This window comes from Scardinius erythrophthalmus (genome assembly GCF_964197995.2).
Source record: "Scardinius erythrophthalmus genome assembly, chromosome: 12".
Lineage (NCBI taxonomy): Eukaryota > Metazoa > Chordata > Actinopteri > Cypriniformes > Leuciscidae > Scardinius > Scardinius erythrophthalmus.
In genome coordinates this window covers 34,276,826-34,301,643 of record NC_138232.1, presented here as the reverse complement: position 1 = coordinate 34,301,643, position 24,818 = coordinate 34,276,826, and the positions used below count along the sequence as shown (strand labels likewise).

Here is a 24,818-nt window from a genome sequence, read left to right as displayed (position 1 = left end):
CTTGTGTATGACCAAGTATTCTAAATACTTGTCTAATGTACTATGTCACACACCGATCGGTCTGCGCAGCGCCGCTTCAAGTCAAACACACCTAGCGCCTAAATGAAGATGCGTTCACACCATGTGGTAATTGCCATAATGATTTGAAATATAAAAAGCCTTCACGTGCTTGTAGAACTTGCAAAACTGTAGTAATCACAAAGCGTAAACTCGCAATGACGTTTTCATTTTAGAATTTAAAAAAAAATTCTAAGAGTGCCAGAGGAAAACAATGTAACTTTTGCCACAGTCTCTGTATCAATGCCTAAAATGTTGTCTAGGGTGCTTTTGAAACAGACATATGAGGGTTCATTTGTGTCTCACACACCTGTACACTAATGCTTCCCTGAAGCTTAAGTTGCAGTCGGATCATGTCGACCTCACTGGTTGCACAGAGGGCTCTGAGTTCCGCCACTTTCCCACTCATCTCATCTATGGCCACCTCGATGGGGCTCAGGTCTGTGTGGTGCTGATACATCACTGCTATGCGCTTTTTCACATACGGGAAACAGTGTGTAGCTGAAACAGAACGATTGGAGAGGAAAGAGTAAATAAACATAAAATGGATGCAATGGTACGTTTAGAGTGGCTAGAAGAACAAACATTAAGGTCCCATCTGAAATCTACTCATGTTTGTGCAGTAATCAGGGTTTATGTTCCCTGTAGATGGCAGACCTTGAAACTGTGAAAAGTGTTTTATTTACAACACACTCTCAAAGCAGGTCATTCTGCCTCAATGGCCAGATCTGATCTGAAAATGTATGAGAGGATGAAGACCAGGGTTAAACTTTGAAATTTCCTGGTTGCTTTTATAGCACTGAACAACAGTAAACTTGAGATTAAGAAGACTTTGATTAATTGTTTTCGAACACCATCGCTCAAGATCAGGGTGTACAGTGTTAATACAGGAAGTACAGATCAAAATGTAATAAAGATTATTGTTCCTGGACTAGTTGGTGAAGGACATAGGCCACTGTACGCGTTTCCCTGTCTACAGGTGCACTTATATGGTAATCATAATCAATGATTTATGGATGTTATGGATTAAGGTAAAAGGTGTACACTGTCAATCAAAAGTTGGGGGTCAGAATTTGTTTGTTTGTTTGAAACTTAATTTTCAGCCAGGAAGAATTGATTTACATGACAATCAAACATGACACTAAAGAGATTTGTGTTACAAAAGGTTTCTATTTCAAATAAATGCTGTTCTTTCTGTACTTTCTTTTCATCAATGAATCCTGAAAAAAAAAACACAATTGCAGTTTCCACACTAAATAATGCAGTAAAAAATGTTTTAACTGTGATAATAAATAAGAAATGTTTCTTGAACATCAAATCAGCATATTCAAATGTTTTCTGAAGGATCTTGTGACACTGAAGACTGGAGTAATAATGCTGAAAATTGAGCTGTCATCACAGGAATAAATTACATTTATAGATATATTAAAATAGTAAACTTTTACTGTTTTTACTGTTTATTTATCAAATAAATCAGTAAATTTAAAAAAAAAATGTATAAAATAGTATGTTTCATGCGCACTTTTTTTCTTTTTCACAACAGTAACCATTGTGGGGTCAGAGGTAGTGATCACTCACTAGTGAGCACCGTCCTGCGTTTACACTGTTCCTCGACCCCGCCGTGCCTCTTGCCTGACTCTGTGAATGGAGTCTCAAACACAAAACGGCGAATGTTGTGGCTCCTCTCAAAGTCAGTCTTCCTCTCTTCCAGCTCCTTTTCCTCTAAATACGGCGTCACATGCGTCACTTGGATGTATGCAAACTTTGCCTCCAGATCTTTAGGGTTCACCTGAGACAGATGAGGAGAAGGTCAATGGTTAGGGTGGGAGGAGACCAGTAAAATGCTGATAAAACATGAATAAACAGAAAACTTGTCTGTAAGTGCATTGGGTTTTATGGTGCAGTGAACTTCTTGTGTGGGTTTGTGTAAACACTGTAAAAATTAGTCTTGGATCAAGTAAATATAGTAGTTTTATTACAACCTTTATACTTGGAAGTCAAACCATGAATTTGATTGTTACATTGTTGTTATTCATGTACCTAGTGCTGAGGTCTGTGTATTTCATGCATGTTTTCTGTCTGATGAGTGCTCATCAAATCACGTGGTGGTATTGTCAACAAGCACTTTGCTCTCCATGACATAAGCATTTGTCATAGAAATGTATATTAGATGTACTCTCAAATAAGATATTTATTTACATTTTTAAAGAACTTTTTTGCAGAGTTTGAAAACCCCTGATTTAGCTAAACTATGAAAACATGACATTACAAGACACGCAAACTGTTGCCGTCATTTTTAAAGTGATACTCCATGACTAAAAATGAAAATTCTGTCATGTCATGTGGTTCCAAACCTGTATGCATTTCTTTCTTCTGCGGAACACAAAAGAAGATATTTGAAAGAATGTTGGTAACCAAACAAAGCTTGTTGACTTTTCTCAAAATGTCTTCTTTCATGTTCCACAGAAAAAATAAATTCATACAGTTTTACAACAACAGTGAATGTGTGTACTAGTGTAATCTGTGTATGTAGGCTCATATTATACACAGATGCATGAGCTTTCACCTATTCCCAGAATGCTGATAAAATATGAGTGTGCACGTGCTCACCCTGCCGGAGTCCTGGATCATTTTGACATTTTCTTGGCCAAATTTGTCTGAGTAAAGTTTGAGGAGACGCTGGGAAATCTCTGAGAGAGGAGTAAATTTTGGTTCTTTATAGATATATTCCTTTCCATCCTCATCTTCAAAGAAACCCTGAAAAACACACAACATCTCTATCACAATCTATGTGTGACGCATGCATGCACTGTTGGTGTTATTACTGTAATGTACAGCCAATAAAAGCTGGTTTCAATCTCACAATCAACAAACCTCTACATCACAAGTGGAAATGAAAAGTTATGACTGACGGACACACACTTTGACATTTAACTGTCTTACAAACCTCCAACGTATTCATGATTTCAAAGCAATCCTGATAACACACCATGGCAGAGATACATCTTCATAGAATTCGTGTTATCCTTAAATAATCAGTGCTATCTTTTATTCTCTGTTGTCCGACATAGACACTTTTGAGACATCAGCACTTAAGCAGCTTTCACTGTGTTTTCACTGAAACAGCTCAAGCCATAAAATCACAAAGCTTCTGTGAGGTTAATGGGCACAGCGTATAGCGAAAGAGCTCACTAAGTGTTACCTAGCTCATTTTTATGGCCCGAACCCATTTAAAAATGGCTTCCATTGTAAACAATGAGTCAGAGTGCTGCCTGGCTCAACCCGGAATGAAGAAACGACAGGATTTACAGATGAGAGAATGTGTTATGCGTTTAAAGATTGATGAAGGTTGAAGGAAACTAGCAGCGCACAGAAAAGGGCCTTCTCCTCCTCTCAACCAAAAGCCTTATGCACGCAGACAAACACACAGAAGTATAGTGAGACTGTTATGGTCAAAGCAAAATTTTGCCTGACAATGAGTGGGACAGCACACACACACACACACACACACAGTCCACAACAACACTTACCGCAGCCTTAGGAAAGAAAAAAAAGAGCAGAAAAGATTGATTAACTGAGACCCACAATGACTTAGACATGCTTTACAAGACTCAAGCTATCATGCAGGGTATATTATCATGCATACAGGAATGCTTATTTTTAAAGAGGTCACATCATACATTTTTTTATCATAGAATTTTCTCCCTGAATTCCAATCGTAATGTGTATTTCCTGCCTAAAACAGTTAAGTAACCATTTTCCACCTTCTCTACTTTTTAAAAACTTCTCTGGTAGTTTCTGATAACCGAAAAAACACATATAAACAGCACAAAAACTATATATATATATATATATATATATATATATATATATATATATATATATATATATATATATATATATATATATATTTTTTTTTTTTTTTTTTTTTTTTTTTTTTGGTCAGAAATCCAAACATTTAAAAAATGAGATGAAGATCAGTTTCAATAGATTTTCCTTATTTTTGGACTGGCGAGGAAGTTTTGAGTCAAACCAATTTTTTTTTTTTATATAAAAAAAAAAATCAAGGACAATTTGGTTCCACATGATATGATCCCTTTAAAATAAAATACAGCTATATTTTTCCTATTGTGCAGCTCAATCCTCAAACTGTTTGTGTTAGCTGGACTGGTAAAAACTTTGTATTGTCTTACCTGGCCGAAAAATGCCACTCTGAAAAAGGTGCCAAGTAGTCTCTTCCCAGAATGCATCACTTCCATCACTTTAGTGTAAGCCCGATGTAATGTGTCATACAGGTGGGCCAGTTTCTACACAACAGCACAAAGGTACATTCATACTGTCTACATTCGAGTATATACTACATTTCTGGTAAATGTTAAATTTGAATTTCCAATAATGCATAAACTGTGTGTGTGCACCTCAAAGTCTCGGCGTTGTTCGTAAATTGGGATGATGAGTTTGTATATATCCGAAATAAGTTCGTAGCGTTCAGCTTTCCATAAACCATCAGCACAAGCTTCTAGCAACTCCATCAGCACCTCCTGCAGATAGGCATACATATATAATTACATACTTTCACATTCCCATGTGCAATACTGTATCTCAACTAGGGATGCACGATATATCAGCCACTACATCAGTATTGGCCGATATACGTCACTTTTAATGTTATAGTTATCGGCCCATAAGAAAATTTGGTCGACATATTAAAACCGATAAATAATGGATAATTTCCTTCCACTGAGACACTTCAGTTCGCAATGATGGTTTTGAACTGCTTGAAATATGATTGGAATCATTTCAAAAAAGGAAAATGCAGTTAAGTAAAACACGTGCAACACAAGTCTGTCATATAGGCTAAATAAAATTATAATGAAAACATTCTAATTGTGTGTTTGGGACATGCCTTTTAATGGTGAAACTTTGTTTTTTGTAATCAAGCTTTCAAAATATATTTAAAAAAATTGGATTTAGATTTATCAGCCAATATATCGGTTATCGGCTTTCAAATCTAAAGAATTATCGGTTATCGGCCAAAATGTTCATATCGGTGCATCCCTAATCTCATCATCAATGCACTTACATGATGCTTCCAAATGCAACATCCACAGAAAAAAAGATGCAAAAGCTGTCCCTTGGGGTGGTACACTAATATGTAGTACTGATATGTGCCTAACTAAAAATATGCACCTTTTAGGGGTAAATAAGGTCCAAAGGTGAACCTTTTGAAAAGGTACTGCCCCATTGAATTATTTTGAACCTTTTTTTCTTATTTTCTCTGAACAAATTGTGACAAAACTGCTGTTCTAAGAACTAATCTTTCATTTAATTTAATCCAAGTGTCTTTCTAAAATGAACAATGTTAATGGGTTTGAAATACAACCTTTTGGCTATCAATCCAGACCTTTAACCACTAGGTCACACTATGGGAAATTAAGTGATTTCTAATTCCTGTGGGCTTTAGTTTAACCAGCGTGATTCAGTGTTAACAACAGGTGAGGGCCTTTCTCTAGTGATTTGGTTCATTTCAGTGTGTGAGTGAGTGTTTATTGGGCTTTTGCTGGTTATACACCACATGCACATTGAAGCAATCGAAGGACATTTAATCCACTCCAACAAGTCCAAAAGCATTTGATGAACTCCGACCGCAAAGACGATCTTTTATCACAAGTGAATGCACCGAACAAAATGTAAAAGTTACTCAAAGAGTTCATTAAATGCGCAAACTGACTATTCACAGTGATGAGGGACACTCAGGGCTAATCAGGGCTCATTATCTGGACTTCCTTTACTAACACACCCTCTGGACAGGGGCAATTGATACTGATTAGATAAGAAACAAGAACATTTGACTGACGTTGTTTTAAAGGAGAGTTTTGAATTCATTCCAGTGCTTCTTCATCAAGGAAGAGAGTGGCAGAATTAAGGGGCCGTGATTCATGAACTATATAAATGTGATCAGTAGCAAGCTGGTTTGAACCTCATTGAAATGAACGTCCTGCATGCCCACATCCTCCATCATGGCTGCCTCCTCATCGATGTTGGGTGTGATCACACGAAATGCCAAGCAGCCCTGACGAAACATTCCTGCCAAGGAGAAGATATAGCAAGCGGAATAGGTTAAAGCAGGTTTAATAAACTGCAAAACTTTCACAAAAGGTCAGACACTTGGACACACACACTAGGTATTAAGAGAAAGATCAAACCTCAAGAATACCCTCTGTAAATAATGTTCACATTTCATAATATGTGAGTGTGAGTGTTTGTGTGCAAACATGTGCACTATTTCTTGAACCTGCATTATTAGTGCTGTTATCACAAAGAGATAACCAAAGAAATTCACAAAGAACTCCAGATTGCAAAATATAGTTGAACCTTGAACAAGACGCCTTTATAAATATATGCGTATGTGTGCGTTCGTGCATTCAAGCAAGAGAAAATGTTAAATCACCTTTTACCTGAATACTAGAAAAATAAGTTCAATTATCACAGCCTTCAAAACACAATGACAAGCCAGTCAAAACATAGAGCTCAAGTTCTTCAATGAAAAGAACTTATCTTACAAATTAATTATTGCTAATAAAATAGTTCCAAAAGTTTTTATGATTCATTCTTTTGACCAAACCTATTAATATATCATATACTGTATCTCATACTGTTGTTACATGTTCCCTGGTTTTGTATTGCTTGTTTTTTTTTTAATCTGGACTTCTATTTTGAAGTGCATTATCTGTTGCCATTGTTCACTTCCTGTGTTTAGTTCCTGTTTTACTTTGTTCCCACTTGTTATCATAGTGATTGATTACCCACACCTGCTCCTTGTTTGCCTCGTTACCCTGTGTATTTATACCCACGTGCATTGTTATCAGTTCTGTTTTGCCTGCCTTTCCCCGTGTTTGGATATACTCTGGATATATACGTTTTCTTGCCTGTGTCTCCCTTTGATTGGATTTATTTTGTTACTTTTTTAAAAAATGTTCTATGTTGCGATTGAATCCTCTTCTCCGTCTTTCTGAAACACCTCACATTACAGGGTACACTAAACAAATGAAGTGAACACTTGGAACAATGAGAACAGAAAATACACTTCAAAATAAAAGTCCAAATAAAAAAAGCAAGAAACACAAAACCAAAGGAACATGTAACATACATTTAGCTACTCTTGTATTTAATGTATGATTTTACAAGCCATTATTGTTCAAAATGTGACATTCGTTTTAATTAACGATTTTACAAAGTATTTGACAAATAGATAACAGTGTTTAAATGCAATCATAAAGGCAAAAATGTATCTGAATTTCCATTCCAAATATCGCATCTTGATTGATTTTTTATTTATTTCTGACTCTAGTACAGTACATGCAAACTATGTTTAGTGTGCCCCCTAGTGAACCCCTCACCTTTCCTCTTCAGGTACTCAGCCACCAGTGCTGCCACATGCACGTAACACATTGCTGCCTAAAGAAAAATAAGCCCTTGATGATGTCATTGGTGTAACACGTTATCCACCAACCATTGATTTACTGCACCACCAAACAAACTGATACTGAATGAAATGTTAAACTAAAATACAGAGAATAAACAGTGAAATTAAGGAATATAAGTAAAACTTAAAATCTAAGTAATTTATGGATTTAAAGAGCCTTTAATTTATTAATTAGCATTATTTGGCTGTCTTACCTCAGACAGATCTCCGTTCTTGACATGGATTTTGGCCATGCTATCCAGCCAGGTTTTGCGCAGCTCCGGGGTGCTGGTATAGGATTTGGCCAGGCTGTATTGCAGGTCCACCAGCATCTCTGGGTCTTTTTCATGTTCCTTCATCTGCTCAGTGGCCATGAGTACCGTCCGGATCCGCTTGGTCAGGTCCTTCACATCCGAGGGAAAAGCAGTGTGCTGGGGGAACAGGAAGAGAGAGTGCAGGATGAGCAAACAGTCACATCTGATGTGACTTATACATGTGATTTGAATATAAAAAGCTGATGATCTACTAGTTTATGGTGTTATTCTAACAGCATTTATTGTTAACATTGATTTTCTTAGCAGATGCTACTTACTCAAATAGCAATCTATAATAATATGAATGCTGTAAAGTATGTATATGTATATATATACACTGAAATCTGATCTTTCAGACTATTTTTAAATAGATTATTGTCTTGCAAATTTTTCAAAATAAGGAATTAACCTGAAGGTTTTACCTTTACAGTTTTGTCACTGTTGGCACAATTATTAATAATGGACAGTGACTGCTGGAACCGTGTCCCACCAATCCCGATGACATCAGCGATCAGCTGACTGACTGCAATCACCACCTGAGAATTTTTTTTCGAAATACATTGGAAGGTACTTTAGCCAGATTATGTCAGAATATTGAAAGGAAAAAAAAGTTCAGTATGAACTTGCAAAGGGGCTCTCTAGATCAGTGATTCTCAACCAAGGGGCCCGGGACCCACTAAGGGACCTAATCAAACTTTCAAGTGAGCTGAAAGATTACTTAAAATTATTATATATAAGACAAAACAAGTTTTATAGCAAGCTAAAAATCAAGATGTAAGATTATATTTTTATTGTAATCTGTAACATCTGCCGGTTATATTTAAGAACCAGGATTCTCATAGTCTTGGAAAATCTGGATATTTGAGGGAATTTTAAAAGTGTGAATTCTTGACCAGGAAAAAGTCACAGAAATTAATAAAAATCTTAAAGCCAAGAAAATGTATAATTTATAATGAATTTAAATGTATTATTAAACCCTTAAGAACATTAAATTACTGAAAGTTCTGGAATTATTTAATGTAATTATTTTAATTATTCATAGTTATATGCATTGCCTCTCTTAGGTTCTGTACATAAAAGTCTGAATACCGTCAAAGGGATAGTTCACCCAAAAATGAAAATTTTGTCATCACTTACTCACTCTCATGTTGTTGTGAGATGTATGAGTTTCTTTTTTCTGCTGAACACAAAAGAAGATATTTTGAAGAATGTTGGTAATCAGACAGTTGACTGCACCCATTGACTTCCATAGTATATATTTTTTCCTACTATGGAAGTCAATGGAACAACTTGAGGGTGAGTACACAACAACAACATTTTCATTTTTAGGTGAACTATCCCTGTAATATCTTTGAGGACCTTCAAATATTGTCCACTGGGGGTCCTGAGAGTTAAGAAGGTTGGGAACAGCTGCTCTAGATTGACACCTCACCCATTACCCTCTTAACCCTCTCTTACCTGCAGGTGTGTGCGGACAAAGGACTTCCTGTCATTGTACTCAAAGTTGCTCTTCATGAGGAAATAGAGCAGGTGGGCGGCATCACTGCGTATGGAGCTCAGTTTGGAATTACAGCACTTCAGAATCTCATAACAAAAACAGGCACACATATCCGCCCGGCCGTCAAAAAACGTACAGGGAAACTGAGAAAGAGAGAAAAAGACACATGTAGTGTAGGATGAGGCTTATGAAAATAAAAATGAACAACACGATGTGTACACTCATGTTGGACATTTAATTCCATAACTATGTGATCAATTGTGAAGGAAATACAAAAATCACTGGCAGGAAGTGTAAATTGACTGAAATGCTAGACAAAGAGCTGGCGAGAAAATATATCAGGAAATATTCTATTTTACTGACCAGCTAGCAAAAATATGTTCTCAGAACTTTTTGCTAACATTGCCATTAGGTTATGAAAATGTTAATTTCTGAATGTTCAAAACACCAATTATTTTATGTTTTAAAAACGTTTTTTCTTGGTTGTGCACACATTAAGGGAACATTCCATTTCGCAAACATTATAGTAATGTTACTTTTTAATGTTCTCTGAACATTCTGAAACGAGAAGTAACATTTAAAAATGTTAGATGTCCAACAGTCCAACTAAAACGTTTCAGAAAAAAACATTCTATGAATGATGTACAGATAATGTTTTTTTTGTGCTAACATTTTGAGAACATTATTATCTCTTTCCCCGCCATTGACAGAAAATGTCCTCATTTGTGAGACAATGTTTCCCTGCCATTTCCCAGGAATCCACAGTAAGAGTACCTTGTAAATGAAGGTACGTAGGGAGGTGAAGACCTGCTTCAGTGCCGTCTCTGACTGGGGGATCTGAAGGAAACAGAGGTGAACCTGGAAAACCTTCTTCATCAGCGGGTTATGACCCAAATCAGCACACAGCTGCGTCTGTGGATGCATGGTTTAATATGAAAGCGCTTCAGGGAAGAACTGATCTTTGTTCATTTCGTACTAATAAACACATATTTCCACTTGTTGTCGGTACCTTAAAGCCCATGATAAAGACACTCAGTGTGTCCAGCACAGTCAAGCACACTTCCGTTGAGACGTTAGCCTCCAGGAGACACGCGTCAGCATCACCGTGGCAAGATGCTGGAGGAGAAAGAGGAAAAGAAAGATCATATCATTTAATAACTAAACTGAACAGAACTGAGAAAAGCTGCTTTGGCCTCTCAGTATTTTCTTACTCTCTCTGGTTGGACTACGTCAGTGGTTCTCAGGCCAGCAAACAAAAATATATTCTAAGAACGTTCTGCTAACATTCCCATTGAGTTATAAAAACGTTATTTCTGGATGTCCTCTAAACATCCAGTTTTTCAAACGTTCTAAAACCATTTTTTTCTTGGTAATGCAAATATTAAGGGAACATTACATTTAATAATTTTGCTAACATCATTGGAGTATTATTTTTGAATGTTGTCTGAACTTTCTGAAACAAGTAGTAACAAGTTAAACAAACGTCCAACTAAAATGTTTTAGAAAAAAAAAGTTCCATGGAAGAACATTTGTTTATAACAAGAACGTTAGCCCAAGTTCTGAGAATGTTCCCTATTTGCTGGGTGGTCCTGAAAGTGTTGAGAACCCAGGATTGAGAACCAATGGACTGCAAAACTTCATTTACTCTGCAGTGAAGGTGTGCCAAAATTGCGCAAAGGATGACGTGTGTAAAATATGCATGGTGCTGTTTTGGTTCCCTTGAAACCCAAGAAGCTCTTACCGGTTATTCTACAAAGATCCCAAGAACAAATTCTCAGACTGAAACATACACATACAAAGTGTAATTTTCATGATTGTCAATGCATATCAAGTTCTTCTAAATGTTCATTTTAGATAGGCTGTGAAGGATGAGGAGTGATCAGGAAATGAATGCGTGTTACTGTGTCTTACTGTGGTTGAAAGTGTGTGCGTTCTCCAGGCTGCCCAGCTGGTGTAAGCGTGTGTGCATGACGCCCCCTCTGTTACGAGACACAGGAAGAGTCAACGACTTCCTGTCCGGAGCTATAAACCCCACCCCCTCCTGGCTTCTGAGGAAAAACAAAACCTTATGAGAGGTCTAGTAAGCTGTCACATAAAAATACATGTAGGGGTCATATCATTGATATAATTTTTTTTTACCCTGACGTCCACATAAGAGTATAATGTTGGTGAAAGGTTTTTAGACCATGTCCCACCCTCTTTTTTTAGCATTAAACGGGCTGTACAGTCTCATTCAAAAGTTTGGGGTCGGAAAGACGGAAAGAAATTCTTCCTTATGCTCACCAAGGCTGTTTTTTAATAAATAAATACACATGCAGTAAAACATTCATATTGTGAAATACTATGATTACAATTTAAAATAATACTTTTGTATTTTAATATATATTAAAATGTAATTTATTCTGTGATGGCAAAGCTGAATTTTCAGCATCATTATTACTCCAGCCTTCTAATATGCTGATTTGCTGCGCAAGAAATATGTCCTATTATTATCAATGTTAAAGGGATAGTTCACCCAAAAATGAAAATTGTGTCAGTAATTACTCACCCTCATGTTGTTCCAACCCCGTAAGTCCTTCGTTCATCTTCGGAACACAAATTAAGATATTTTTGATTAAATCTGAGCGCTGTCTCACTCCTCCATAGGCTTCTAAGAGACTGAAACTTGCTGGCACAGAAAAGTTAGCGTAGCGTAGCGCGTCTGTTGCACGTCACCACGTAGGCTCACTATTGGCCGACGCTGGTCATGTGTGATACGTGGTGACGTGCAACAGACGTGCTACGCTTAAACACTACGCGAAAAGACTCGAGGCCCAGAGAGAAGGAAATGAATAGTGGAATAAAGTCGTTATTTTTGTTTGTTTTAGCGCACAAAAAGTATTCTCGTCGCTTGATAAACTTAAGATTAAGCCACTGTAGTCACTTGGACTATATTAACGATCTCTTTAATAACTTTTCTGGGCCAGCAAGTTTCAGTCCCTTAGAAGCCTATGGAGGAGTGAGACATGGCTCAGATTTCATCAAAAATATCTTAATTTGTGTTCCGAAGATGAACGAAGGACTTACGGAGTTGGAACAACATGAGGGTGAGTAATTACTGACAGAATTTTAATTTTTGGGTGAACTAACCCTTTAAAGAACCATGACAATTTTTACAGGATTCTTTGATGAATAGAAAGTTCAAAATAATATTTATTTGAAACTGAATTTTTGTACCATTATAACAACAAATCTTACTGACCCCAAACTTTTGAACGGAAGTAAACACTTTTATGAGAATGCTTCTTTGAAATGAGTAACAGGCCTATGATCAGCAGTTTTGTTGACAAGTCAATACAGTTTCCATCAATAAAAACCTCTTTGCAAAGCTTGCATTACTTTATGACAAATTCCCAAAATAATCCATGCTAAAATGCACCACACAAACTATCAAGATGGGATTGAAATATGGAAGGAGCTGTTTTTGCAGATTAGTTTCAATCGATGGTTTTGTTGACTAGGGAGGACATTTTGAAGTTATCAAGGAAAATTAGATTTCTCATGATATGACCCATTTAAAACATCTGCATTCACTATGGTTAACTTCTATATATCGCACACGTCACATTATCTAACTAGCCAATATATGTATATGCCACAAAGTTACATCTGTATTGATACTCATGATTATAGATGGTTCATAATAGATGTTAACACAGTACATTAGATGCTGGCATCCATTAGTCATGTGACTGATTGCCCACTGGACAAAGAGCAGGACATGATGATGATAAAAGCACTAAGTGCATAGGTGTGAGGATATTATTGTACTTATTGTGTTTAATGGACACATGCAGGTGATAAATAGCTAAACGTGATACCACAACACCTTCGGTTAGACTACTAAGAAAGCATGAATGTGGAAATGCCTCAGCACACATACACACAGAGCAGTGAGTTAGTTGAATGAGTCAGCATGCTGTTAGTGAAGGCCACTCAAAAGCACACAGCTCTTACCCTGTTTAGGGGTGCCAGGATGCTACAGTATCACTGACTAACTGAACCCTCGCCAGCATTTCAGCCAATAAAACATATACACACATAAAGGAGTAGCGTCATTCAAGGTAGGATTATAGATAGTGTAGGATTTGATGCTGTGTATGTATGTATGTATACATTTATGTGTGAGTACATGTGAGTTAAAGGCAAGAGAGAGAGAGACAAGTAGATATGAGATAGCAGCAGTGGTTGTATTGAGCTTGCATTTATATGTCTGGTTCTACAGAAGATAAGTGGTAAAATCATTTGTAAAAAAAATTTGTAAAGAACTAGGGCTGTCAATCAAATAAAATTTTTAATTGAATTCATTATTCATGATATCCAGATGATTGATTTTAATAAATGAATGAATCACATTTATCAATAATTGCTGACAAAGGTTTAGCAGATGAGGATACTTCAAATACAAATTGCCTGCCACTATGATGAATAGACATCAGAAAAATTGGCTTTAGAAGTACACATATTGTGTTTATTTTCATATCACTGATCATAAGCCTAGCACTGGTCTGTGAATTCTTTCTTATTCATTTTTCAATTAAAGTATTTTATGGGCATGATTGTGTTCACAGGCAATAATGACAAGAAAAGGAAATAAATATTAAAACTATAACAAATAATTATTAAATTAGTATTAAAATACTATAATAACCTTAGTATTATTATATAATAGTATTAAAAACCTTTTCACTGACAATTTGTAATTATATATATATATATATATATGTGTGTGATATATGTAATATAATCTTATATATGTAAAACAATATTTTAAATATTATATAATTTTAAGGAATATAGTTTATAATTAAATAATAAGTCATTTATTTAAGACAGTATGAATGAAATATAAATAAAATATTATTAATATTATTTTAATTAATACAAATGATGTAATACTATTTTTTAAATAAATAATGGTTAAAAATAATCCAAATAATCCAAATTGACAGCCCTAATTAGGATCCGTTTGTTTTATTGTTTTGGTATAAGTATTCTGTTTAACAAACATATTACTTTTTTTCTGATTTCATTCAAAAACGTGTACGATTCCAAATTTTGACTATTAGGAGCAAAACATTTTTTTTACCTGGCGATGAATCTCTTCCCCATATACCTGAACTGATGTAGACACACTCTGTGTGTAAGAGAGAGGGAGAGAAATGAACTGAGTTCTCCGTATTAAGTTACAGGACCTCAATGATCTGATGTGATTAGTGCCAGTCTAGATGACTTACTCTACTAAAGTGAAAAAGTCCATCAGCTCAGAGGTTGTGGCTTTGTTCCAGTATGTAAATAAGGCATCTGGAAAAAATAGTCAAAAGTGAACAAATTCATGAGCAAAAGCGAGTGGACTTTGAAAATTAGAGTCATGTGTGCATGTTCTTACCTTCAGACATGCTCTTTAAGACATGGAGGAAACACATGAGCAGGTTTTTGATTTCTTCTCTGTCCAATTTATCACAACGTAGGATAGAGCTACCCAGAGCAGAGGCTGACTGAGTCTGTCATACACACACATAAAATATATAATGTAAGACACAACAAAATATCACATTACAGAACACTGTTTTATCAGAAGCTATGAGCAGAGGAATCATTTACTGCTCACCCCTAAATGACTTTAAGTGTGCAAAAAAACACACACCCCACCACATGCACAGAGCTGGAAAAATACAATGAGAAAGACATGCAACACCCTCATAAACTATAAAAGATTAAAGAGATGAAAGCACACACACTCCCCAGATGGGGACACTCTAGGGTTGCTCTACTTGTATGGTGTCAGTAATTCTGTTAGTGTCGTTGTCGTAGAGGGCGGGGCTTGAGAGCAGTGAGAAATCCATTGTGACGCGTTTGGCTGCTCGGCTGAGAGGGGCGGAGTCCTCGGGTTCAAGGGGGATGGGCAACACGGTGAGGGTGTGTCTACGTGTAAACCTCTCTTTCGGCTAAAAGGTCAGAGGTTAGGGTCAAGAGGGGAGGATAAGAGTTAGCAGTGGTTAGGGGAAACTAATGAGCAACAGCAACATGCCTCACTCTAAATCCAGCTGAATGAAGCCACAATGAGGTCATTTGTGTCCTCATGATATTTCAATATATTTAACTTTGTTTAGTGAGTAATATAAAAATGTATATAAATTAAAACATCAACCCTGAAACATTTGAAAGATTATATTCGCATGTACCCCTTCCGTCTCAAGACATTTTAAGGGGTTATACTGAACAAAAAATGTTCAGTACATTTCGCTTTTATTGAAATGAAAATGTTATGATTTCAATGTATTGTAAAGATTGACATTTTGATATTATGGTGCAAAGACTTTTGATAATTAAGACAATTATTATAACCTTCAACCCTAAACCCTCCAAACCCTGACAATCTAACAGAGTTGGCATAAAACATGAAAAAAAGAGAAATATCAATGTACCACATTATACTGTGATATATTAATGAATATATTATATAGTATGAATCTTATGGTATGAATTGTAAAGCATAAGAATTTCAAACTTACTCTGTCAGGGTCGAAGTAATCTAGTTGTTTTCGGTTAAGGTTACTAAACAAAAATAACTATTGGTACAGTTCTTCTGAGATTATTAAGATTTGGCCCTGAGGGAGACTAAAATGTGATTTCATTTCAATTGGAAAAATCTGAATTTTTCTGGCATTGTTACATAGAAATGACCCAGGGAGTGAGAAATGTAGCATAACTAGGGTTGGGTATCGGTTGGGTTTTATCCGATACCAGTACCTACTCGGTATTTTTCAAACGGTTCCGGTGCTTAAACGGTTCTTGAAACGGTACTTAACAAAACTAAACCGCACACACTTTATCAAAAAAATAATACCTCTGTGTGTGTGTGTGTGTGTGTGTGTGTGTGTGTGTGTGTGTGTGTGTGTGTGTGTGTGTGTGTGTGTGTGTGTGTGATTTTCTGAAAAAGATTTTCTAATTTCTGATTAAATGAAAAATTGTGCTGTTTAAAAGGCTACTGATGTAGCCGATAACACTTGAGTTAACATCAAAATTTTGTCTTCTCATATTATGACTTTTACAAAACAGAGAAATATCTGACACTGAGCAGAAATATTTAACACACACAGTATAGCCTCATATAAATATACTTGATATTGATATACTTCATACTTGATATGCAAGATTTGCAGTTGGCATTAAAATATTAGACTTATCCGAAGAGGAACACTGGCAGCTGAACTTGAACTTTAGTCAGGCGTGTCAGAGGTTTTGGGTTCTAATCCGCATTCGTAGTTTTTTTTTTTTTTTTTTACGATTATGCTCATCAGTGGTTGTATATCAAGCAGGGACACTTTGTGTCCATTATAATTTGTGATTTCACCAGAATGAATAGATAGGCGTCGTCTAGGGCTTAAAGGGATACTCCACTTTAAAATGAAAATTCTGTCATCATATACTCACCCTCATGTTGTTTCAAACCTGTATGAATTTCTTTCTTCTGCTGAACAGAAAGGAATATATTTAGAATAATATCAGTAACCAGACAGTTTCTGGTCTCATTGACTTCCATAGGCTAGTAGGAAAAAAAATACTATGTAAGTAAATGAGACCAGAAACTGTCTGGTTACTGATATTATTCTAAATATCTTCCTTTCTGTTCAGCAGAAGAAAGAAATTCATAAAGAATTGAAACAACATGAGGGTGAGTATATGATGACAGAATTTTCATTTTAAAGTGGAGTATCCCTTTAAATCAAACTTCATTCACGCACATATGAAACCCTTGCATACACATAGGCCTACTAAGTAGTCATACATGTATACTGCTGAATGCTCAAACTAATATGAAATGCTCAACATCACATCTAAAGTCGCTCACGCACAAACACGCAAACTCTACACACACGAGACGCGCGGAAATATCCGCGCATACTCATCTGAGACGCGAGCACACACACACATACACACACACACACACACACAAACTCTCCGCGCACATAATCATATAGACGGCGCCTCATAAATAGATCGATCTCCGCAACGAAGCGCGCGTCCGAGTGACAGTGCGCGAGCCACAAGAGAAAACACTGTATCCGCGCCACTGATCGCAGCGGCAACGAGCACTTTGATCACTTGATTTAAAAAACGCATTTCAGCGCAAAATCGCCTCTTATTTAACAAACGAACTAAATTAATGCTCGCTCTGCTGGTTAACTGGAGATGTTATTGGATCATTCGTGCCGCGAGATGTTTTATAGGGGGCGGTAAAAAACGTCAGGCACCGAAATCAGGCACCGAAAGTTTCGTTCTTATTCGGTCTGGTTACTACCGTTTACGTCGGAACCGGTTCCCTATTGGAACCGGGTCTCGGTACCCAACCCTAAGCATAACAGATGTTTTATGACCTCACATGTCACACAAGTAATGTATTAGACACATGTGGAAAAGTGAATACATCACAGCTTCAGATAAAGGGCCTCTGAGAACCCCTCAACTGAACATTTTATGCCTCCACTTAATATTGTTTTTAAAAGACAAAGTGAAGTCAAATTTTATTTGTAATGGGCTTTTTAGAATACATATTATGAAAGTAGGAGATTATATTTAAACAAGGCAGTTAATCAGATTATTTTAGGCCTGAGAGACAACATCTCTGTCATTCTACTTTACCTTATCGAGGGTGCTGGTCTTCTCAGGGAGGCTGTTTCCCGAGTCTGTGCTGACCAGAGAACCTCGAGAGTCAGCGTGGCGCACAGGACCGATGTTAGGCGTGGAGGTGTGAGGAGAGGCTACGCACAGAAGAAACATAATTCATATAATAAGATCATTCACAGAAACATCTGCTGATAATCTCAATAATACTAGCAGGTGAAAGGCCTGAGATGCTGGAAAGGAATGTTTTTCATTTGGTCATCACTCACCAGTTCCTGAGATGACCCCAAATACATCTTTATGAAGGCTGTTGTCAAGGTTACCAACAGGCTTTTGGGGTGTTGTCGTAGAGATGCTGGCAAGATGTTCATCTCGCCCATTCTGAGGAGAAATAGCAGAGTTCAACCTAACATTTCAGATGGCATGTGAAATCTAAGCTGCTCAAGAATAGAGAGAGTAAAGGAGAAAATAAAGTACAAAAAGATGATTCACCTGGTTGGTGTTAAAATTAGACGTGTCTCTCACATTTACTCTGTGAACGTTCTCCTGTAGCAACCCAAACAAGGGTAGATAGAGTGTCGACAACCTGGCCTGCTGACTCTGCACAATCATAAATAAAATGCTCTTTACCAGTTAAAATCAATGTCTGTTTAAGGCAAGTCAGCTCACTCTGTGACAATTTCGCCAATGCATCCGGGCACTTAAAAGAAAATAGGCAATAGGCACACAAGTACAGTTCCCATAGGGAAAGAACAAAATATCCAAAACAAGATAATAATACATTATACATAATGATAAATAGATAATAATAAAACATTTTTTTTAAATGTTTCTCAAGCACCAAATCAGCATATTAGACTGATTTGTGAAGGATCATGTGACACTGAAGACTGGAGACAATGATACTGAAAATTCAGCTTTGTCATCATCACAGGAATGAATTACATTTTAAAATATATTAAAATTGAAAACAGTTATTTTAAATTGTAATAATATTTCACAATATTACTGTTTTTACTCTATTTTTGATCAAATAAATGATGAATTGGGGAGCATAAGATACTTAAAATAACAATTACCCTTTTAAGCTCAAATCTGTCAGGATAAACCAGATGGAGAACATTGGAGACTTATCAGCTAAACCACCAAGGTAAGTCGAGCCTTTATCAAAAAGATATCTGAAAGGTGGGCCTTCCAGACTGCATATTGTGATTTTTTCCAGTCAGGTTTCAAGCTACTGTACTATACTGTTTATTAAAATTGACTGAGACCACTTTTCCCAGATATAGATACTGTATATTCATATTGATTTGTTAAGCTAAAAAATCAATCAGTTGTTGAAAAAACCCCCAAAAGTTGCTAAGGCAGTTAAAAATGTAAGAAATCCCTTAAGGGGTTTGTTGCAATTGGGCACTGACCTTTGAGACATAACGATCGTCAAATGTGTGTTTGATCATCAGACTCTTGAGAACTTGAATGGCAATCTGACGGACTTCCCCAAACTCCTGAAGGGCCCCACACACCTCCCTCAACAACAAACCCACTAGGAAGTGATTCCTGCAGAAATCATCAGTCAGTGAGTAGTCCAACTGCAGATCTATGAAGACACAGAGAAAAGAAAGAGAAAGAAAGACATTACACCCTAGATACTGAATGTAACCTCCAGCTACCTTAAAAAGACCAGAGGCACTAGTTGAGAAAAATTCTTTTAATTCCGTAAACAAAATTGTTCTACAGCTTTTTATAATAAAACCAAAAGCATGGCATTGACAAATATGCACCAAAATATCTTCATGGAAGTTATGGTACAGCAAATTACAAAGAACACACCTACATTAGAAGATATTTCACAGACAGTTATTCAGAAAATACAACAGTTTTAAACAATCATCAATCATCTAGACTAGAATCTAGACTGACGAATGAATTAGCAACATATGTAAGACAGAGGGGACTGGGTCACTGAAGAGAGACAGACTGTGTCATTAAGACTAGACACACGAACATTGTTCAGTCACAGGCAAGCAGGACTGCTCACCTACACTTCTGGCATGAGTCTCCTTAATGTGACACAGAAAAGCTAGCACACACACAAAGAAAGAGGAAACAGTGGAAAGGCATGGCAGAATATGAGCAATCGGCACAGAAAGCCCAAAGGACAGAAGCATCAGAGAGAGGAAGAGAGAGTTCTACTAAATCGAATTTTCCTGAGGAACAACTTAACCTTTCAAGAGTGATGTCAGGCAATTTCTTAGGGTATTTCAACAACAGCATGCGGTAGAATACCCCTTTATGTTTACCTTGAAACCTCTGAATGCGGCCCTTCCCAAAAGGCATGGGCAGATTGAGGGGTATATAGTGTTCATGATTACACACTACCCGCAGAAACTCAAACTTAAACTCGTACAGCGTCTGCAAGTCACAAAGAGACACAATTATATTATATTATATTGATCAAATAAATGCAGCATTAGTGGTTTTACCGACCACAGACCTTTGAACAGTATATTGTATTATATTACAACTCGAATTCTGGAAAAGTTGGGACGTTTTTTAAAACAAAAAGACTTTCATATCACATGAGCCAATATTTTATTCACAACAGAACATAGATAACATAACAAATGTTTAAACGGATAAATTTTACAAATTTATTCACAAAATGAGCTCATTTCAAATCTGATACCTGCTACAGGTCTCAAAAAAGTTGGCACGGGGGCAACAAATGGCTGAAAAAGCAAGAAATTTCGAAAAGATTCAGCTGGGAGAACATCTAGCAACTAATTAAGTTAATTTATATCAGGTCTGTAACATGATTAGCTACAAAAGGGATGTCTTAGAGAAGCAGAGGCTCTCCAATCTGTGAAAGAGTGCGTAAAAAGATTGTGGAATACTTTAAACACAATGCTCCTCAACGTCAAATTGCAAAGGCTTTGCAAATCTCATCATCTACAGTGCATAACATCATCAAAAGATTCAGAGAAACTGGAGAAATCTCTGTGCGTAAGGGACAAGGCTAAAGACCTTTATTGGATGCCCGTGGTCTTCGGGCCCTCAGACGACACTGCATCACTCATCGGCATGATTGTGTCATTACTAAATGGGCCCAGGAATACATCCAGAAACCACTGTCAGTAAACACAATCCGTCGTGCCATCTGCAGATGCCAATTAAAGCTCTATCATGCAAAAAGGAAGCCATATGTGAACATGGCCCAGAAGCACCGTACTGTCCTGTGGGCTCATTTAAAATGGACTATTTCAAAGTGGAAAAGTGTTCTATGGTCAGACGAGTCCAAATTTGACATTCTTGTTGGAAATCACGGACACCGTGTCCTCCGGGCAAAAGAGGAGAGGGAGACCTTCCAGTGTGTTATCAGCGTTCAGTTCAAAAGCCAGCACTTCTGATGGTATGGGGTGCATAAGTGGATACGGTATGGGCAGCTTGCATGTTTTGGAAGGCACTCTGAATGCTGAAAGGTATATAAAGGTTTTAGAGCAACATATGCTCCCCTCCAGACGACGTCTATTTCAGGGAAGGCCTTGTGTATTTCAGCAGGACAATGCAAAACCACATAATGCAGCTATTACAACAGCATGGCTTCGTCGTAGAAGAGTCCGGTTGATGAATTGCCCTGATCTTCCACCTATAGAGAACGTTTGGCGCATCATTAAACGAAAAATACGTCAAAGACGACCACGAACTCTTCAGCAGCTGGAAACCTATATAAGGCAAGAGTGGGACCAAATTCCAACACCAAAACTCCAGACACTCATGACCTCGATGCCCAGACGTCTTCAAACTGCTTTGAAAAAAAAGAGGAGATGCTACACCATGGTAAACATGTCCCCGTTCCAACTTTTTTGAGACCTGTAGCAGGCATCAAATTTGAAATGAGCATAAAATTTTGTGCATAAAATTGTAAAATTTCTCCATTTAAACATTTGATATGTTATCTATGTTCTATTGTGAATAAAATACTGGCTCATGTGATTTGAAAGTATTTTAGTTTTAATTTTATTCAAGTTTAAAAAACGTCCCAACTGTTCCAAAATTCGGGTTGTATATTATAGCATGAGACTATAAATATTTTTTTTTTTTACAATTTTAATTATAGATTAAGATTTCAGAATTAGCACTTTATATAACTACATAGGTTCATTTAACAATATTGTTGTGTACCTTGGGATCTCCAGGTATGAAACAGGTGATGTAATTGTTTATCTGCTTGAAGACAAATCCTCGATCCATAAAGGTAAAACAGCGCTGTAGGACAGTTAGTGAGAAAGCACTGTTGTTAAATGATTACTTCAAATCGTCATGAAATGATAAAAGCCTTTTACTGATGAACTGATCAAATATTGATCAGTTTTTCAGAGTATAGATCAATTGCTCATAGTAGAGAGAGCAGCTCTACTTCTGGCGGTACCTTTATGAAGACGGCCAGGCTGTGATTGGCATTGCGGGCAGCATCCAGGTTATCCTTATACTTCTGTGTGATGTGGGGCATCAGCATGTTCACCAGTGTCTCCACAGCATGGTGGAACGAAGCCGTGAATCGCTGGTTCCTGGACAACTACAAGATATTTTGGTGAAAACTATGGGTACCATAGAATATTCAGTAAGGAGTAGTTCTGAGAGAGGCTTATGATTATGTTCACCTTGACCTTGCCACTTTCCATCAGGTACTGTGCCATTGACTTCACCAGGGCTTCAAAAAAATACCACGAATACTGAAACACCAAAGTATACATTTTAACCAATGTCAAATACAACCTTCAGAGATTTAAGAGTGTTAAAACAGAGCGTTGTTTTCAGTACCTTGAGAAGCTTGTTGCTGGTAAGGAAGTCAGTTGAAGGCTTTAAGATGGATGTCATGGCTTTGGCCAGTTCTTCGTGCACTGTCTTACTGTTACTGGTTAAATAGGACTCTGTTCTAAACACGTACTGGAATAACATGAAGAAAATCATGTAACCAAGTCTACTTTAGAAACTGCACAAAAAGTAGGACATTGTACATATCCATAACCATGATCATATGTTTCAGAACTTGATTTACCTTGACATATGACCTCAGGTAGTGTTCTAGACCCTCCTCGTGGCACTGAGCAACAATGTGGACCATGACCCTGCAAGGGAGACAGATGAACAACAAGAGAGCATGTGAGAAACAGAAAGAAGAGGATCCAGTGTTCTGATTTTGGCAACTCCTGCTCTCTCACCTGGTGGTGTTTACAGCCACATCCTCATTACTGGCGTTGGTCAGAACATGAACCAGCTGGTTTAAAATGGTCGGCAGGAAGTTGATCATAACATGACCTTCCATGGCATGAAGACTCTGGGGATTTATGGGTAATGTTTTGTAATTTAGCCCAACATAATAATAATAATTGAATCAGAAGAAACCTGCCTCTCTAACTTTTCTATGCTCACCTTGAGGTATTTGACAAGCTCACCCTCAGCTGGACGGGTGGCATCAGACTGCATACTCTGGAAATGATGGAAAAAATTGTGCAGGTGCTGATCCTGAGGAGATGAAGAGCGATGTTTAAATTACATAGTGGGACTACATTAATAAATAACCTATGACTAATCATATCAGCAGCAGCATTTGTAGCAGATCTCGACCACCAAGACCAAAAACATTAGCACTGCTGTATTCATTAGCATGCCAAAACTACTCTAAGAGTTGTCATGATTGAAATGTACCCTATTGATCCTGAATGTTAATAACATCATAATTAGGATCTATATCCTTTATAGTCATACCTGAGTGTAGATGGTAGAGACCAGATGTGTGGACACTTTGAAGAGAGGACGTCCTCCATCCACCCACTTTATCTCAGGACTAGAGTGCTGCAAACATAACATCCATAAACACAACATCAATTTTAAATGGTTTATTTTAATTATACTAACTGATCATCCACTGAAAGATCTATTTAGTGTCTCAATTAGTTGTCCTAGACAGCAATGAGATTAAACAAAGGACAAATAGTGACTTTTGATGAAGTTACATGCCTTCTCAGATTTCTTAATTTCATTTTCCTGAGAAAAGAGCTCAGTGATTTTTGTCTCTGTGTATGTGCTAATGTGTTTCAAAAGAGATTTCAGCAAAGTCAGAGATTTCAATCCGAACTCAAAGATTCCTCATCAGATTCTCATACTCTCTTACAGAATTTTAGGAGAAATATCTGAGTATCTAAAGTTGATTTATCAATTAAACATAACTGTGAACCCCAAAGAGTCTTGAGCTATGAAGCTATGAGCTATAAAAAGAGCAACCTCTGAGATATAAAAATTACCTACTCTACGTAAAACTAATACTATGCAATAAGATCCACTAAGACAAAAGGTCAATAATAATTAGATCTTGATATTCACAAAGTATATCCAAATAGCAAATTAGACTACACACACACACACACACACACACACACACACACACACACACACACACACACACACACACACACACACACACACACACACACGTTGACATTTGGTCCACAAATGGCTGCAATTTTTGCCAAGCTGGGAAAGTTTTTGTTATGACTATGCATAGTGGGTTCACCTTGCTTACACCCTCCTGGCAGCTGAGGTAACCATTTGGTAGGTTGGATGCCACAGAGATGAGTTGCTCACTCATAACAACACGACCATCTTTAAGCAGAGGGAGCCAGCCAAAGCCCACTGACAGAGAAACAGACAGAAGTGAGAGTGTGTGAGAGAAAACATTCAGCACATCCAAAGACTGCACTTCATTGATATGCCTCTCTTTGATAATGCTGCAGTAATATTATGCATAACAAGCTAA

At 37.1% G+C, this 24,818-nt stretch overlaps 1 protein-coding gene across 4 annotated transcripts in view; it reads right to left on the bottom strand.

Annotated features, from left to right (window-relative positions):
* The window catches only part of dock9b (dedicator of cytokinesis 9b), a 102,225-nt gene that overhangs the window by 5,165 nt on the left and 72,242 nt on the right, over positions 1-24,818 (bottom strand). For 3 of the 4 annotated variants that reach the window (XM_081381681.1, XM_081381679.1, XM_081381682.1), the window contains exons 21-50: positions 24,576-24,694; positions 23,771-23,857; positions 23,435-23,527; positions 23,224-23,339; positions 23,061-23,130; positions 22,823-22,948; positions 22,663-22,734; positions 22,431-22,577; positions 22,184-22,267; positions 20,302-20,413; positions 19,420-19,598; positions 18,494-18,601; positions 18,271-18,382; positions 18,020-18,138; positions 14,763-14,877; positions 14,611-14,677; positions 14,463-14,510; positions 11,246-11,382; positions 10,344-10,450; positions 10,109-10,246; positions 9,295-9,477; positions 8,259-8,372; positions 7,738-7,953; positions 7,458-7,515; positions 6,038-6,144; positions 4,476-4,598; positions 4,251-4,364; positions 2,668-2,814; positions 1,636-1,846; positions 368-558 (exon numbers count right to left, since the gene is read on the bottom strand). In XM_081381681.1, coding sequence (XP_081237807.1) covers positions 368-558; positions 1,636-1,846; positions 2,668-2,814; positions 4,251-4,364; positions 4,476-4,598; positions 6,038-6,144; positions 7,458-7,515; positions 7,738-7,953; positions 8,259-8,372; positions 9,295-9,477; positions 10,109-10,246; positions 10,344-10,450; positions 11,246-11,382; positions 14,463-14,510; positions 14,611-14,677; positions 14,763-14,877; positions 18,020-18,138; positions 18,271-18,382; positions 18,494-18,601; positions 19,420-19,598; positions 20,302-20,413; positions 22,184-22,267; positions 22,431-22,577; positions 22,663-22,734; positions 22,823-22,948; positions 23,061-23,130; positions 23,224-23,339; positions 23,435-23,527; positions 23,771-23,857; positions 24,576-24,694 — 3,620 coding nt within the window. The remainder of the gene's footprint in view (positions 1-367; positions 559-1,635; positions 1,847-2,667; positions 2,815-4,250; positions 4,365-4,475; positions 4,599-6,037; positions 6,145-7,457; positions 7,516-7,737; positions 7,954-8,258; positions 8,373-9,294; positions 9,478-10,108; positions 10,247-10,343; positions 10,451-11,245; positions 11,383-14,462; positions 14,511-14,610; positions 14,678-14,762; positions 14,878-18,019; positions 18,139-18,270; positions 18,383-18,493; positions 18,602-19,419; positions 19,599-20,301; positions 20,414-22,183; positions 22,268-22,430; positions 22,578-22,662; positions 22,735-22,822; positions 22,949-23,060; positions 23,131-23,223; positions 23,340-23,434; positions 23,528-23,770; positions 23,858-24,575; positions 24,695-24,818) is intronic. The other variant, XM_081381680.1, reaches the window with a different exon arrangement.